The sequence below is a fragment of the Aspergillus costaricaensis genome (assembly GCF_003184835.1).
Source record: "Aspergillus costaricaensis CBS 115574 unplaced genomic scaffold BO79scaffold_8, whole genome shotgun sequence".
Lineage (NCBI taxonomy): Eukaryota > Fungi > Ascomycota > Eurotiomycetes > Eurotiales > Aspergillaceae > Aspergillus > Aspergillus costaricensis.
Genome location: NW_020291808.1, coordinates 1 through 16,210, shown reverse-complemented (window position 1 = coordinate 16,210; position 16,210 = coordinate 1). Strand labels below are relative to the sequence as shown.

The 16,210-nt window shown below is 50.8% G+C and overlaps 6 protein-coding genes across 6 annotated transcripts; 4 read left to right on the top strand and 2 right to left on the bottom strand.

Annotated features, from left to right (window-relative positions):
• The first annotated feature begins 196 nt into the window (after positions 1 to 196).
• Positions 197 to 1,982, top strand: BO79DRAFT_207979 (uncharacterized protein). Its single transcript, XM_025682288.1, has 2 exons — positions 197 to 448; positions 503 to 1,982. The coding sequence occupies exons 1-2, from the start codon at positions 443 to 445 to the stop codon at positions 1,529 to 1,531; spliced, it is 1,035 nt and encodes a 344-aa protein (XP_025541861.1). The 5' UTR covers positions 197 to 442; the 3' UTR covers positions 1,532 to 1,982.
• Positions 1,983 to 2,110: 128 nt separating this feature from the next.
• BO79DRAFT_285988 (ATP-dependent (S)-NAD(P)H-hydrate dehydratase) lies at positions 2,111 to 3,706 on the top strand. The gene is made up of 6 exons (XM_025688421.1): positions 2,111 to 2,298; positions 2,360 to 2,399; positions 2,451 to 2,497; positions 2,554 to 2,564; positions 2,619 to 2,651; positions 2,707 to 3,706. The coding sequence occupies exons 1-6, from the start codon at positions 2,202 to 2,204 to the stop codon at positions 3,589 to 3,591; spliced, it is 1,113 nt and encodes a 370-aa protein (XP_025541860.1). The 5' UTR covers positions 2,111 to 2,201; the 3' UTR covers positions 3,592 to 3,706.
• Positions 3,707 to 4,512: 806 nt separating this feature from the next.
• BO79DRAFT_280158 (putative adhesin) lies at positions 4,513 to 5,386 on the top strand (the record flags this gene model as incomplete). The annotated part of the gene is made up of 3 exons (XM_025688033.1): positions 4,513 to 4,569; positions 4,641 to 4,644; positions 4,845 to 5,386. 3 exons carry the CDS (start codon positions 4,513 to 4,515, stop codon positions 5,168 to 5,170), a joined length of 387 nt encoding a protein of 128 aa, XP_025541859.1. The 3' UTR covers positions 5,171 to 5,386.
• Positions 5,343 to 8,186, bottom strand: BO79DRAFT_243965 (DNA replication licensing factor MCM7). Its single transcript, XM_025685333.1, has 4 exons — positions 7,816 to 8,186; positions 7,632 to 7,762; positions 5,666 to 7,583; positions 5,343 to 5,604 (listed from the first exon to the last, which is right to left on the bottom strand). Exons 1-4 carry the CDS (start codon positions 8,128 to 8,130, stop codon positions 5,545 to 5,547), a joined length of 2,424 nt encoding a protein of 807 aa, XP_025541858.1. The 5' UTR covers positions 8,131 to 8,186; the 3' UTR covers positions 5,343 to 5,544.
• Positions 8,187 to 8,511: 325 nt separating this feature from the next.
• On the top strand, positions 8,512 to 12,450 carry pex1 (AAA family ATPase peroxin 1). The gene is made up of 4 exons (XM_025680772.1): positions 8,512 to 8,728; positions 8,793 to 9,032; positions 9,081 to 9,159; positions 9,212 to 12,450. The coding sequence occupies exons 1-4, from the start codon at positions 8,618 to 8,620 to the stop codon at positions 12,424 to 12,426; spliced, it is 3,645 nt and encodes a 1,214-aa protein (XP_025541857.1). The 5' UTR covers positions 8,512 to 8,617; the 3' UTR covers positions 12,427 to 12,450.
• A 99-nt stretch (positions 12,451 to 12,549) lies between these two features.
• On the bottom strand, positions 12,550 to 14,457 carry BO79DRAFT_226185 (uncharacterized protein; the record flags this gene model as incomplete). Its single annotated transcript, XM_025683773.1, has 4 exons — positions 12,550 to 12,574; positions 12,611 to 13,740; positions 13,799 to 13,911; positions 13,971 to 14,457. The coding sequence occupies 4 exons, from the start codon at positions 14,455 to 14,457 to the stop codon at positions 12,550 to 12,552; spliced, it is 1,755 nt and encodes a 584-aa protein (XP_025541856.1).
• Between the last annotated feature and the right edge of the window lie 1,753 nt (positions 14,458 to 16,210).

Sequence of the window (16,210 nt, the reverse complement as noted above, 5' to 3'; positions counted from 1 at the left end):
GTTGAAAATCAAGAAAAGTGCGATGCGGCTGGTGGGTTGTGGCTAGTGCAGATCGTGCTAGTTCCGGCTAAGCGAGCGGGCGTGGCGCATGCGGTAACTCCCATGCCTTGGGCCCCGGTCACGTGGGGTCGCTGCTTCTAGAAGACAGGATGGCGACTTCTTGCACCGTTTTTGCCCGGCGGCTTTATCTGGTCGACCTCGTTGTATCCAGCTATCGCTTTGTTGGCATCGGCTTTGGGCCTTAATTCACGTCGTGCTTTATGCCTGGCACTAAGACGTGAATTTGGCTTATCTCTAATCTGAAAACGATCGATTTTTAGTGGTTCCGCAACAAGTCATGAAGGTACCCCGTCATACTAACCACCGACGGTGAAACTACCCCCCTTCGTTACTACTCATATTCGATAGCTTTTGGCGCTTTCTTTGCCTAAGAGGTGACAAAATGAGTGTAAGGTCTCTATGGATGGTTGCTGTTTGATGGCTTTTGCTGATCATACGACAGTTTCTCGATTCCGTTCTTTCGTCTATCGAGACGGGTAAACCGTCTCCAATCCCCCCCACCTCTGCCTCACCGTCGCCTCCTGTAACCTCTTCAAATGCTAAGACCGAGGTCCGCAAACCGGTTAACGTCTCTCGAGATGGCGCTTCAGAGCGCAAACCTCTGGTTTCTGGAATCAAGCGAAAGGCCGAGGAGCAGCTAGCTCGTCCTGCAAAATCTGTTACTCCAGCACCTACCAGGGCGACAGCAACATCATCAACAACCAATACCACTACCACGGCGAAGTCTACCGTATCTACAGCTCCTAGACCTCGTCCGAGCGCGCCTTCTACAACAGCGACCACTGCAGTCAAGAGCCGCTCTTCAACCCCCCAGCAGAAGGCGCCTCCAGTGTCATCGAAGCCTCCCCCTAAAGGCTCCTTTGCGGATCTCATGGCCAAGGCTAAAGCACTACAAGAGAAGGCCCCGACTCAAGTTGGCATGTTCAAACACCAATCTGCCCCCAAGGAGAAGCTCAGCAAAGTCGAACGCAAGAAGAAGGCAGTGGAGGCGCAGACCAAGGACAAAGATGTGCGGTCGGCCAAGAAGGCAGGCGTTACTACTGGTGGAGCTGCAGGCACGAAATCCGGTGACGGCAAGGTCGTCAAGAAGAGGGAACCCGAGCCATTATCCTACAAAGGAACCGCAAGACCGCCTCCGTCTACAGGCCAGCCCGAATACCGAGGAACCGCCGGTCTGCCACCACGCAAAACACTTGGCGACCGGAAAGCACAGTCTCGTTCCAAGCCTCGGATGGATGAATACCTGGGAACTGATGAGGAAGACGAGGGTGATTATGCCGATGACCACGACGACTACTATTCAGAATCCTCCGATATGGAGGCGGGCTTGTACGATGTGGAGGAAGAGGAGGCTGCTGCACTGGCGGCCGCCCGACGGGAAGATGAGGAGGAATGGCGCGCAGAGCTTGCCGCCAAGCAGCAGAAACTGGAGCGTCGCAAGAAGCTCGCTTCGTTGGCATCGCGACGATAAGAAGAAGTCCTTTGCTTCCACGATATACCTACCTAATCAAGCTTTTTGCTAGCCCTGCAAGCCGACTTACCCGGACTCACACAAATTTCTTGGATTTCCCCTTCTGTTTTCATTGTTTTCTTGTTTGGATACGGAGCATCAGCGAGGAATACCCCGAGGGTGCGTTACATACGACGTTACTGGTCTTCTCTGTTTTCATTTGTTCATTTCTGTACCAATTTTGGATGAGCATCAGCGAGCGTCAAGGTGTCGATAGATGGAGGGCGATTATCTTCATTTTCACTTCACATATTAACATTGCTAGTTACATACAATAGCGGGCGTGTCTGTTACTGTCACTGTTCTCGTGGTAGCATTGATTGCGATTGGATAGCTGCAAATATTGACCACTCTCATCGTCATTGCTGGTAATGTGATTAATATATAGTAAGGATTGAGCAAAGCAATCAAGACCGGATTCTTATCGAGAAATGACCCCATCTGCCCCACCCGTAGGCGGTGACATCACTCTTCCTTCTGCTCCTACAGCTGCTGCTGCTTCTTCTCTCTACTTACTACTTCTCTCTTCAATTGCTACACAGTCGATCTGCTCTTTATTATAGAACGCATAGTATACCATTCTACAGTTACAGATTCAGCATACTGATCGGTCGCTATTTCGCTCGCCATCATGGAGTCGTCGGTTCATCACATTACAACCTCGTCCAAGGTTTTGCTGAAGAAGGCGCGCAATCTGGTGCCTCCGATGCTTGAGAAATTCCACAAAGGTGGGCTTTGACATTACAGTTCAGTGTTTCACTTTACGAATTTTCTTCTGACAGATCAAAGGACAACAGGGACGTGTTGCTGTCATCGGAGGAAGTATAGAGTATGTTCACCCCGCTCCTCTTCATGCGAACGGATTGTGAACGTGTCCAAGTTACACAGGGGCTCCCTACTTCTCTTCAATGGCGTCGGCTAGACTGGGTAAGATACTTATTCAATGCTAGTATAGCTAGCTTTTAGCTGACATGGCATTGCAGGATGCGATATGGTAGGCTGTTCACCAGAACGTTAGCCGCTGTATACACTTTCTGACAGATCACAGAGTCACGTAATTTGTGACAAGTCTGCTGCAGTTGTAAGTTTGCAGTCTGCTAGACTCAAGCATGTCTGTTGTCATTGACCGTGGCTAGGTCATCAAAACTTATTCTCCGAACCTTATGGTTCACCCGATACTGCCAAGCAGCGACAACGTCAAAGATCCCGAGTCTATTGACGCCCCGTCACTCGCTAGTCCCATCATCTCCATGCTTTCCCGCCTCCATTGCCTAGTTATTGGACCGGGTCTAGGTCGCGACGGAGTCACACTCAAGGTGGTCACGGAGGTGATGAAGGAAGCGCGGTCCCGATCGATACCGTTTGTACTGGATGCGGACGGTCTGCTCCTTGTCACGGAGGACCCGGATCTAGTGAAGGGCTACAAGGAGTGCATTCTCACACCTAATGTTAATGAGTTCAGTCGTCTGGCGAAGGCCCTGGGCATTGACGTCCCCAGTCAGGCCGAGATTGGCTCCAAGTCTGGCGGCGGCGACAAGACTAGCGAGGAGACTAGGGCTTGTGAACAGCTTTCTCAGGCTCTGGGTGGCGTTACTATCATTCAGAAGGGTCCTCATGATATTATCTCAAATGGTGTCACCAGCATTGTCTCCGACATTCAGGGCGGACTGAAGCGGAGTGGTGGCCAGGGAGATACGCTTACTGGCTCGCTGGGCACCCTCTTGGCCTGGAGGGCGGCTTACCATAACGGACTATGGGATTCGGGAGAGCAGGACAACAAGAAGGAGGCTGAGACCAAGCAAGATGTTCAGGCGGAGCTAGAGTCCGAGAACAAGAGGATGTCCCCTGCCACGACATTGCTTCTTGCGGCGTTCGCGGGAAGCAGTATCACGAGGGAGTGCTCTCGTCGTGCTTTTTTGGCCAAGGGACGGAGTATGCAGGCTAGCGATCTCACCGATGAGGTCCATGAAAGCTTCCTGCAGCTGATTGGGGAACCAGAGGCGTCGAAAATGCGCTTGTAGGGTTTATTTACGAAGTGATCGGAATGTTCGTGTCGAGATGTATAGGAATGACATAATGAAAGGTTATTTATAGGTTTAAAGTATATCTACTAGGTAGTGGAAGTTCTTTGTCTAGAGACATACCACACACTTTTACTATCTCTGCTGTCGCATTGGGCCCGTGACTTCTTTTCTCCAAGGTTGATCCAGCATTGGATGCGAGTATCTTCTGCAACAGCGGTCAGCAGATAATAGCACCAAGGGTTGCTTTTGCCATAGTGATGGCATTAACCCTACTATATGAACACTAGATAAATTGCCCGATCGAACAGTCACATCTACACCGCTTATGCTCTGGTAGACATCAAAAGGTAACCATTGTCTTATGTTCGGATGTCACGAGATAGGATGAATGTATATGCGACACTCTACGATCTTGGACAGTTCGACTCTCTTGATAATAAACGTTCAATAGTCAATTTGGCCCAACTGAAACATCACAGCCTCCACCAAACGGACATCCAAACCATAGACCCTGTCTTTGACCTCCACTATCGAAGATTTTCACATACATGACGTCCTTGTTGCCAGACTAGCCCTGTCACTCACTTGACCGTGAGCGATATCAAAACTAAAAGAATGAGACCCTTTCAAAATAGCACAACTCATCTCCCAGATAACTCTGACCCATCCGTAGTGAGGGAATCCATACTTCCAACCTTGCTAAAGAAAGCAACAATCGCCTCCCGTCAATGCTGGGTCCGCAGGGCTGTCTCGTATTCGCCCTCCACCACCGGCACAGCCCATATAACAGGGAGCTTAATGGTCTATTTTCGATGTCCTGGTATGTCTCAGAGAAACCAAACCATCACCGCATACTGAGCTAATCTTGGATGTTATCCCTCGTGACGTCGTAGTCGCGATAGTGAGATACCAGCCACCATGTTTTCCGTCCTTCGGCAACGAGGATCCCAGATGATATGGTCAGATCTATACGAAGTAGACTTGTTTAAATACTCTATTTCAAGTTTTAGTCCATACTAACTATACATCTACTTTCTTCCAGATAGTTAGGTAGATAACTAGAAGATGGATATAAAATCCCCTCCCATCCCCTCTCATCCACACCATCAAAACCTCAAATCAACTCCACTATCATTACCAATATAGTTACCAGCACATCCAAAACCCACACCTCAACATGTACTTCTCAACCACCCTCACCTTCCTCCTAGCCACCACCACCACCCTAACCCTCGCCTCCCCCAACCCAGCTGCAGCTCCAGCTCCCCAATCCGCATCCCCAGCATCCCCCCCAACATGCGGAACCTGCAACCCCCTCTCAGGCGAAAACCACTGCGACGTGACAACCTCATGCATCAACACCGGCACGCGCTTCCACTGCGCCTGTCGTGCGGGATACAAAGCCTCCCACCAGAACAACGACATCACTAAACAGTTCCGCTTGAATGTCCCCGGCTATCAGTTTCTGGTCTTCACGCCTGAATATACCCAGTGTGATACTCTGTGCGATAATCCGTATGGAGCGAGTGCGCAGTTGTGTTCTGAGGTGCCGATTTATGGACAGTGTGGGGTTTGAGATATTGAATTCATTTTGGAGGAGGTGGAAGGTTTGGGTGGGAAATGGGAGGGTGTGATAGTTGGGGGGGTTTGGGGAGGAAGGGATTTGGGTGATGTGTTCGTGTTGGAGAATTGTTTGCAACTTGGGTACTACTACACTCTTTACTAGATATATGATGCATGTTGTACTGCTTGATTATTCAATGCCATTCATTTAGTTGTGATGATATCAAGAAATAAACACCAAACACCGGTCCGGGTTCTACCCTCCCACAGGAATCTCACATGGCCTCGTGCACGTCTCTCGGATGAAGAAAAATAGTTAAAAAATAATCGATGAAAGATAGCAGGAACGTATGACTGCAGACTCGTGCTAAATTAAGTAATAGCCGTTTACATGTCCATAGCATCAACAAAGACGAGACGGGTACCACCGCCCAGAACTTGCCAGACCTATAAGATAGAATGATTAGCAGATGCTCATATAGACGTAGTATAAAGCAGATGAACTTACGTTGTTATGCTCATACTCGTCAATCGTCACGTTGAGCTGGTCCTCCGTGAATCCCTTGGCAAGTACTCTCTCCCGGATTCTCCTCATGCTCAATTCGCTTCCGTCTCCATCGCCCACAGCCGCAGCACCACTCTCCATCATGCTGCGGATGAGGTAGTAGATCTTGCTGGTGGGGCTCTGGTCCAAGCTTGACTGGCCGTCGTTGGCCAGCGAAGCCTTGCTGACCTCGACCAGGCGCAGGGCCTCGTCGACATCCTCGGTGACAACTTCGTTGCTGAATCGGAGACGCGCCAAGGCCTGCGACAGACGAACAACACCGAGAAGCGTACGGGGCGTCACATGGGAGAACTGCTTCTTCTCTGCCTCGTCCTTCTTCTGCTGCTTCCTCATTCTTACATAGGCTCCGACCATGTAATCGGACACAGCGGAGGGAACAACAGGACGGAAGGTACGCGCCTTAGCAATGTACTGGCGGACTTCCTGAGGCGTGAACATAACGCCGGCATCCTCGTGCTCAGGGTGCTTGTTGTGCATGTGGACATAGGTGACGTGGCTAGCCAGCTCCTCGTCTGCTTCGCGCGAAGGGGTATCGAGAATAAGGAACATGACATCGAAACGCGAAAGGAGAGCCGCGGGAAGGTTGATGTTCTCAACTGGGGAGACTCGGGGGTTGTAACGGCCGTAAAGCGGGTTGGCTGCTGCCAGGATAGAGGTACGAGCGTTGAGGGTGGTCGTGATTCCCGCCTTGGAGATGGAAATGGTTTGCTGTTCCATCACTTCGTGAATGGCCGTACGATCCGAGTCATCCATCTTATCGAATTCATCGATACAGCAGATACCGTTGTCTGCCAGGACCAGGGCACCTCCCTCCAGAACCATCTCATCTGTCACCGGGTCCCGCATAACAGCGGCAGTGAGACCAACACCACTGCTTCCTCGACCGGTTGTGTACACACCACGAGGGGCAACCTTGGCAATATACTTCAACAGCTGGGACTTGGCAACACCAGGGTCACCCATGAGGCAGATGTTGATGTCACCACGAATGTGCAGGCCGTCGCCCATCTCTTTCGTCACACCACCAATCAGGAGCAAAAGCAGTGCCTTCTTCACATCAAGGTGTCCGTAGATCTCAGGGGCAATTGATCGCGACAAGTACTCGTACATATTTCCGGACTTCTGGTACTGGTCGATCTTGCGGAGAGTTCGGCTGTCCATGGCCGTGTCGTTGTATGACTTCTTGTGCTGCGTGATATGCTGGGCTTCCATGTAAGTATCAGTCAGCAAGCCCGCACGTATGGCTCTGAAACCGGTGTAAGGCGTGGGGAGGAAGATTCCTGCGATGTCAACAACATCTCCCGGGTTGAGCTGGCGTGTGAGACTTCCATGGCAGTGGATAGTCATGGTTCGCGGGATATGGCCAACAGGCACCTGATCGGCCATTTCTTGGATCTTGACCTCTTGGAAAGGAACGAATTTGGAAGCGCGAGTGGAGAGGAACAGCTGCCCCTTGGAGTTGTTCGTCCTGCATTCTTCGGACACACATTCGGACATAGGAAGGAACTGCTTCGTAGTAACCGGCTGGAACACTTCACATCCACAGCGATCACAAGTGTAGGCGTTGATTTCAACAGCTGGCTTGACATCCGAGACACGGGTTGTAATACCCCGAACGGTGATCAAGCCACCAATGTGCTCTGCGCGGACGTTGCGCACTGCAAGGGCCTTGGATTGGCGGTCGCTGCTCGAGCCGGAAGGGGTGAGGGGCTTGAAGTTCATGGTGTACCGGCGTGTCAGCTCGGGTGGAAAGATAGACTGGGCGGCATCGGCGTCGGCATTGGCCTCTGCAGCCATGTTCATGGCCTCGTTGCGCTTTTCACGCTGCGACATGATGACATCGAGTACATCATCCTTGAAACTGTGCGCGATTAGCTTTAAGCCCCAAAGGATAGTATTTTCGACCTACGTGATCTCCTTGCTTTCCTTCGGCATCAAGTCATCAACCGCACGAGAGAAAAGATCGATATAATGGTAGGTGTTCTTCTGCACGGATTCAACAAGCCGCAGGTCCACGTCATCCGAAAGGCCTTTCTCATACTGTAGCAGGTCAGTCTTGGTCGGGAGATCAGTCGCAATAAGGAAGCACTCACAGTAGCGAGATCGTCCAGCTCAATCAGAATGTTTGTGCGCTCCCGGTCAGCGACCTCCTGCAATACCTGCATGTATTTGAGCTTAGGCTCCCGACGTCTGCGACCAGCGCGCTGTGCGCTGCCCTCCTGGGCGACATCATCCATAAAGTCGTATTCATCGCTTGTGCCATCCTCGTCAATGCGAAGGTCTTCAATGGCTTCTGTCGCAGCCGATTCCGAAGCAGACTCAAAACTTTTGAAGTGCTTGAGAAAATCCTTGAAGGCATCGAGCTGCGCTTCGTAGTTGACGTTAAGGGTGTAAGCGTTCAAAGCCATGATGCTGTAGGGCAACAAGCCAGTTCAATTGACCAACAGCTGGCGATGAAGCGGGTTTGTGATGGTGCTAAAACTGCCTGGGGCCGAGAAGGTAAAAGAAAGGCGGCGGTTCGGCCAAAGCGTCCCTTGGCGGAGTTTCTTCCCAGTTGGCGGATTGCCTTTTTCGGCTGCCGCAGCAACACGTCGCGAAACGCGTCGATTTCGCGTCTTTCATGCCATTTCTACTTTATTGCCAGTTCGGGTCTAGCGTAGATTGGTCAGTGTAGCACGTGCTCTCGGAGAGGAACAACTCTCGGCCCGAACATCGGCGGCGGGCCACCTCGGCCAACGGCATCTGGTTGGTTTGCGGAGTCAATGCGAGTCTAATGAGTCCGGGGAGATGCTGAGGTCTGGTCTTCTCTCATTCTCCCCAAGATCTCCCGATCCCCGACTCCAATTCTTTCGCTGTGTTCGCTGACCGCACGAGCTTGCGATCCTGCGCCTGAGAATGGCGCCCCGAAAGCCCTCCACCACCGCGGAAGTTTCCCTGGTACCTTTGAAGAACTGTCTTGTAAACCTGCCACCGTCGCTGGTCGCACTGCTGGTCAATGCCAATACTGTAAGCTAGTCATTCCACCTGAACAGAGCACGGTGATAATCTAGCCCAGCTGACATGAAAATAGGCTGCACAAAATGTAATTGTCGAACTACAATATCGCCAAACTACGGGAAAGGCCAATGGCAACCCCGCGCAGCGGTCATGCTATCTGGGATGGACTGGAATGCCGAGTAAGCGGAAGCTGGCTCCCGTCGTGGGAAGGGACGGTATCAGCAGTGCTTCTGCCGCCAGGGAGCAGGACATCTCTACTGTAGAGCTGGACACAACATTTGGGCGACTCTTGGGTCTTGCTGATGGCCAAAGGGTAAGTGTGCCGGTCGCGACGAGGACCCTCAGATGCTAATGCGCCTAGGTCGGGATATACATCCATCTTGATCCACCCGTTGCGCATACCATTAATATTGAACCTCTGACTCCGGAAGATTGGGAGAGTATGTTTTGGGTCCCCTTCTATGATTTACCGGCTCGTCTAATCATTTGCAGTTATTGAGCTTCACGCGACCTTCCTCGAGCTTAACCTTCTGTCGCAGATCCGAGCTCTCCCCAACCCCACATACACGACGCCTCAACCTGATCACATGCACCCTCTTGCATTGCATTTATCTCCAACATCCACGGCCAACATTGTCATCACATCTTTGACTCCTGCTCCCCCAAATACCTCGCCCTTCGCGAAGATAGCGCCAGATGCGGAAGTCATTGTTGCTCCGAAGACTCGTCCGAAGGCCAACAGAGGCGCCCGGGGAGATAGCCGGAGTGTCACTGGAAGCAGCAGAAGAAGTGTTGGGGGACGGAGTAGTGGAAGCACCGCCCGGGCAAAGGGCAGTCGATCTGACTCGACGAGCAGGGGCTCCCTCTTCTTCCGGGGAATCGACCGCCAACTGTCGGAGCAGTACTTTGATGAAGAGGCAGAGGAAGACAACAATGATGGGTTCCGTGTTTGGCTTGATCCGGACATGCTTGCCGCCAACGAGCTTCGGGGTGCAGGATGGGCTTGCATTTCGGTTGTCCAGCCTGCTGGCCTGAAGGCGCCACCCGACCCGCAGCAACAGGTAGAACAAACGGAACAAAAAGGTAGCGATGCCGGAACACCGGCGGCCAAGCTGGTTGCAAGGTTGATCCCGTGGACTGATGCTCCGGACACTCAGCATATTGCAGTATCCACTCTGTTGTCTGCTGCTCTCGGTGCTGAGGGTATGGTGGGTGGTATTATTCGAGTCGAGGCGGCCCCTCCGCCGCTACAGCGGTCCACGGTGAAAACGCTCAAGATACATCCTTTTATGGCTGATACGACAAAGAAGAAAGATGGATTGAAATTCGGGTCCGATACTGCGGCAGCGAGAGATGCATTGGCAGAGCGTATCAAGATGATCTATGGGAGTACTGGATCGGATAAGGGGCTACTAGCAGGGCCCTTGACTGATGGGATGGTTTTGCCAAATACAGACTACCAGGCAACAGGACCCAGTTTCGACGGTGCTATTCTCCGATTTGACCCTCCGCTGAAGAATGGTTCCGAAACGGCAAAACCAGCAACAAACTGGCTCTTGGGATCAGATGCTAAGCTGTCGCTGGAAGTGCAGGCTGAAATACCCCGTCCAGCGGAATCAAGCTCCTCCGCCCATCCATCTGAGGACGCAATACCGCTTACTATTCCTGAACTGGTCGGGATCGACCGCATTATTTCTCAGTCTATCGATAACCTGACCAAATCCTCCTCTATCTTACTCACAGGCGGTCTGGGGTCTGGAAAGACAGCTTTGAGCCATCTACTAGCTCACTGTGTGCGGACGGACTATCTGTTCAACGTAAAGTATTTCTCTTGTCGGAAACTGGTTACCGACGAGACCCGGATTTCAAACATCAAAGAAACGCTGAACCGCCTTTTCATGTCCGCTTCCTGGTGCGCACGTCTTGGCGGACAGTCGCTTGTGATTCTGGATGATCTTGACAAGCTGTGTCCTGTCGAGACAGAGCTTCAGGTTGGAGGGGACAATGGCCGCAGCCGCCAGAACAGTGAAGTAATCTGCTCGATGGTGCGCGAGTATTGCACCATGAACTCTTCGGTGGTTCTGCTGGCTACGGCCCAGTCGAAAGAGTCCTTGAACAATGTCATTATCGGAGGTCACGTTGTCCGAGAGATTATCCACTTGAGAGCTACGGACAAGGAAGGTCGCCGGAAGGTGCTGGAGCAACTTACCAGCCAGGACAGGGGTGTCCCACCTGCGTTGAACGGTCATGCACGGAACTCCAGTTCCTCTACGCAAGACTCCTGGCTAAACCCTTCCAATCCAGGAAGTCGTCCCAGCTCAGCCGGTGCTGACGGGTTCGTGCTTGGTAGGGATGTGGATTTCTTGGAACTTGCTGGCAAGACAGACGGGTACATGCCCGGCGATATGGTCCTTCTAGTCTCCCGCGCGCGAAACGAGGCTCTTATTCGCTCTGTTCAGGATATGTCATCATCGTCGAGAGCCATCACGCTTGGGGCAGATGATTTCGAAAACGCTATAAAGGGCTTTACTCCCGCGTCTCTTCGAAACGTTACGCTCACCTCGTCTACTACGACCTTTGCAGGCATCGGTGGGTTGACGGAGACTCGTAAAATGCTCCTCGAGACGTTGCAGTATCCCACCAAGTACGCGCCTATCTTCGCACAATGTCCTTTGCGTCTGCGCTCAGGTCTGCTACTTTACGGATACCCTGGATGTGGAAAGACATTGCTCGCCAGTGCGGTAGCCGGAGAGTGTGGCCTGAACTTCATCTCCGTCAAGGGTCCTGAAATCTTGAACAAGTATATCGGTGCGAGTGAGAAGAGTGTCCGAGATCTTTTCGAACGGGCGCAAGCTGCTCGACCATGTATCCTCTTCTTCGATGAGTTCGACAGTATCGCACCTAAGCGTGGACACGACTCTACAGGTGTCACCGATCGCGTTGTCAACCAGCTTCTAACACAAATGGATGGTGCCGAAGGTCTCTCCGGAGTGTACGTCCTTGCAGCTACATCCCGACCAGACCTCATCGATCCCGCACTGCTCCGACCAGGACGTCTCGACAAGTCTTTGATCTGCGACATGCCCAACCACGCAGACCGACTCGACATAATCCGAGCAGTGAGCGAGAAGCTCGCAATGAACGAGGAAGTCGCTGCTCGTCTGGACGAAGTGGCCACCCGTACAGAGGGCTTCTCCGGAGCTGATCTGCAAGCTGTCGTATACAACGCCCATCTTGAGGCAGTCCACGATGCCCTGGGCGACCACTCCGTAAACGACAAGTCCACGGCCAAGAATGGCACCAAGTCCTCATCAACAGCCACCAGCACCAAGTCATTCATCCAGTTCCTTTACTCCGCCTCCGAGCAGGAGGCCGGAAAGGTATCGATGCCTTCTCCAGCTGTTGTCGCGTCTAAGCTCGACGCAATCAAGAGCGCACGACGACGCCAGCGACAGTCGGAGCAAGGCACAGCAAACAACACTCAGACCGCAGTACCCAACGGGACCGCGCACGAGGAACCGCGCGAGGAGATCATCGTGCGGTGGGAGCACATGGAACGTTCTCTGAACACTACGCGTAGCTCCCTCAGTCCAGCTGAAAGACGCCGCTTGGAAGGTATTTACCGGGAGTTCATCTTCGGACGGAACGGTGAGATGCCCAACGGCGAGGGCAGCCAAGAAATTGGAGGACGGACGAGCTTGATGTGATCCATGTATATTAATACCACATGCATATATTGTTCCATATTTCATTGCCATTCACGCTGCTTAGATCATACAGGCTAGGGATCCAACCGTAGGTCTTAATCTATTATGGCTGGAAGATTTTCCCTAGCCAGCTTTGACCTTGTGCTTGCTAATATTTCCATGCTTTGAGAGAAGATAGGGAGACCAAAAATTCCGTCTGCGGGGTCCCTTCGCCAAAACTTCCTCTAGACTCTCCCTTTTCAGGCCCGGCAGTCCCTTTTCGCGCCGGGCCTCGACCCCCTGCCAGAACATAACAACTACTCGGCGTGCCCATTCCTGGTAGTCCTGTGTCTTTGATGATGCTGATGGTGTCCCATCATCAGACATAGCAACCTCTTGGTCATTCCGCTCTATCTCGCACGACCAACAAAGACAAGCATCATACTCTCCTTTGAATTTCTCCGAGTAAGCCTTCTGAGTAGCTTTGAACGAGCTACTCAGGTTTTCATGAATCAGTTTATCGCTATAGTCCATAGACTTCCCTACATGTCGAATACAGAACCGGCGATAAGGTTCCGGAGAGAGCTGATGCGTGTGCCAGAATAGATCCACGTCTGGTGCTGGGGTAACGGATAGATTGCTTGACGGACGAGCTGATTTTAGAAAGCTTCGATATTTCTGCTGTGCTCGTGGCAGGGTACCGACTAATTTTGATGGATTAGTAGGAGACTGAACACAGAGCGCCGGTGAACGCAGCCAGCATTGCTTGTGCATCTCATCGACGAAGCGCATTCCGCGCAGTACTGAGGAGTAGTGAGCTGATGATGCTTGTGTCACTGGGGAGGTTGGTGTGTAGAGTGATAGCAATGTCTCTACTGCCCATTTTGGTGTGTTGCTTTCGTAGCTTGCAGTGTGGATAGCTTGGAGGAAGCGTTCGCGCGTAGTGCAGGACTCTAGGATAGGCAGTGGTAGTGCTCTTGATAGGGGATATAATGCTTGAGCGAGAGCAGGATTTGAATATGTTCCCCGTAGTCGGGACTCCCTGGTTTGGCGAAGATGAAGAAGATCGCTGCGGAGTGCGTCCACGGACGGTGCGTAGCCGCAGTCGCATTCTAGCTCGAAGCCATAGTTGATATCTTCGGTTTGAGCGGTGGGTATAATTGGTAGGTTTCTGGTAGTATGGCAGTATGGGCAGTTTATATCGTAAACTAGCGGATGTGTTTTGTTACAGAGCTCTTCAAGTAGATCGGCTGATTGTCCGGATGACTTTTCGAAGAAGTCTCTGGCAGCAGAAGGGATGCAGTATTCGGTCGTCCTGATGTCGATTGCATTAACCTAGAATAATTAGCCTAAATATTAACATTTCAAGACGGTTCTTTATCATCTTACTTACCACTGCCTGCCAGGGGAAGAGAACGCGGCGCATATGAGGTACGTCCAGCCGAGAACAGTCGTCCTCGTAGATAACAGGCTGTAGCATATACGCATGCCAGATTATCATAACATCTAGAGCAAGTATCAGTGGGGCCTGTGCAAAGCATGTCTTTGTAAATAGGAACAGCTACCCATAGGAGGTAATAGATCGGCTGGTAGCTCCAAGAAACCTTCCTCAGGAATCGTATTTGAAAGTTTTTGGTTAACTGCGTGCCACCACGCGTAGAATCGAGGAACAGCAATCTCCATAAGCCCAGCCAGTAACTGATTGGGAGTTTTCACATTGTCTGGCTGCAGGTCTATGCTGTTCGCCGAGAGCAAGGCAAGCAGGTCAATGGCAGTCTCTCCACTAGTTGCCTTTTGCTTCCATACCCACATAGCTTCCATTAACAGCAGATGTGCAGCTGCTTGAGCCACAAACGGGACAGAGTCTTCCGCTAGATGGGATAATCCGGACGGGCTCACGATGGACATATCGGGAGCAGAAGCCTCTTTATCGTGCGTGTCTGCTTCCGCAAAGACTGGACGCTCTGTGGCTGCCAATGGTACATCTGGAATGATTTTATTGGAAGGTGGGACTCCTGACAGAAGTGCCGATACAATGGAGGGAGCTCTCATTATGGGTTGCTTTCAGATGCAGCAGTAATGGGGTTTCCAGAATCAGATGCAATTTCTTGAAAACGAAGTGATGGGAGCAGGATCTATGGGATTAGTACCCTATTTCTATATTCTATTGAAGAGACGGATGTAGTACATCATCAGTGTAGACCCTCCGTGGGCATTGAATGTGCATCTTGGCAGATCAATCATCCATCGATGATATCCACGGTACTAGAACAGACGACCAAGTAGTTAAAGTAGAAACAGCGATGTGGGTAACACTTGCACCCACTCGTATCGATGCAGATCTGTGAGATGTTTGGGTGGCTCTTTCGATCGATGTAACATCCCTTATTCATGCTCAAAGCAACGTGCTGGTCTAGGGTTGCATCCGTGGGGAATACTAGGATCTGTACCAGATCTCCAGGCCGAGTAAATCACTTACCAGGTACATTCAGGAGTTTATCCGAGCGCGTAGTAGTCATGATCTATGCATATGTACCAGCCATACTCGCATATCTCTGGTATTGAAAACGAGAATACTTTTCGGATGTTGTTGGAGATGGCGTTTTAGCACATGCAATCTCAGTAGTCTTGGTAACCATTGGTCGGTGCATATGAGTATAGAATACTGGGATCCGCGGACTTGAAATGTATCCACAAGATGTTGCAGCATAAAACGATCTTTCCACAATCCAAGCATACCGAAGCGGAAACTCAGCGCGGCTCCGCGGAGGCTGTGACATTATTCCACACTTTCGGCTTTCCCCGAAATTATGGTGATCATGCAAAGTATCGTAGGATTATTGGTGTTTCATCTGGTTTTTTGTTTTCTTTTCTTTCTTTCTTTTTTTTTTTTTTTTTTTTTTTTTTTTTTTTTTTTTTTTTTTTTTTTCTTAGCCTACTCTTCTTCTTTTAACTGTTATAAGTGGTGTAGGCGTAGTGGTTAGTCTACGATCATCTCAAGTACTACGCAGTTATGCCGATAGGCCTCGTACGAGTATGGTTGTGCTGTCCCTAGCATTGTAACCCAAAAAAGAAAGATAGTGAAAAGGGGGAAAAGAAAAGGATATACATATCGCAGCCTCTGTCTGCTATGACTTCCCCATAAAATTAGCTCATAAACGTTACACATAAAGTTCATATGCAGAAATCCCGAACAATGCAATGCATATGCGACAGGGGCTCCAATAATCTACTAGCCAGTTATGTTATTTCCAAACCCCTACAACTCTCAACGAAGTACTACCACATGTCGTATCCTTTCTATAAATGTAAATGTCCGTCATGTAAGTAATAATGTCCAATTCCTACCGAGCTGGTTGAAATGGAGCTGAGTGGCACAGTACCGACTCCCACACTAGATATTTTCGAGGTTACGGCTCATTCCTACTTTTCTACATAATGTGAAGTACTCGATGGAATGCCCGGATTCTCATGCCAATTATCTCAGCGGCATGGACATCACTGCATCTCCCGTGCATGCCCTAGGGAAGGAGAAGTAGTATATAAGTAATCATGAAACTCTCCGACCTAAGGTAGTCATTCTGAAGGAAACTATAGAAAGGAAATCTACGTTCTCCCTTTGTTCCTTTTCCTCGCACAAGTCGTTCTTCTCTCAAACTAGAGCCTGACTATCGGAGAGTACAATGTACTATCTCAAATCTCTCTGGTTAGCTGCACTTGCTACTGGTCTGTGGCTGACATTCGATGGCTTACAGCTGGATTAGACGCTGCTGACGGGCACGAATTGCCCGACATGTGCCGGGGG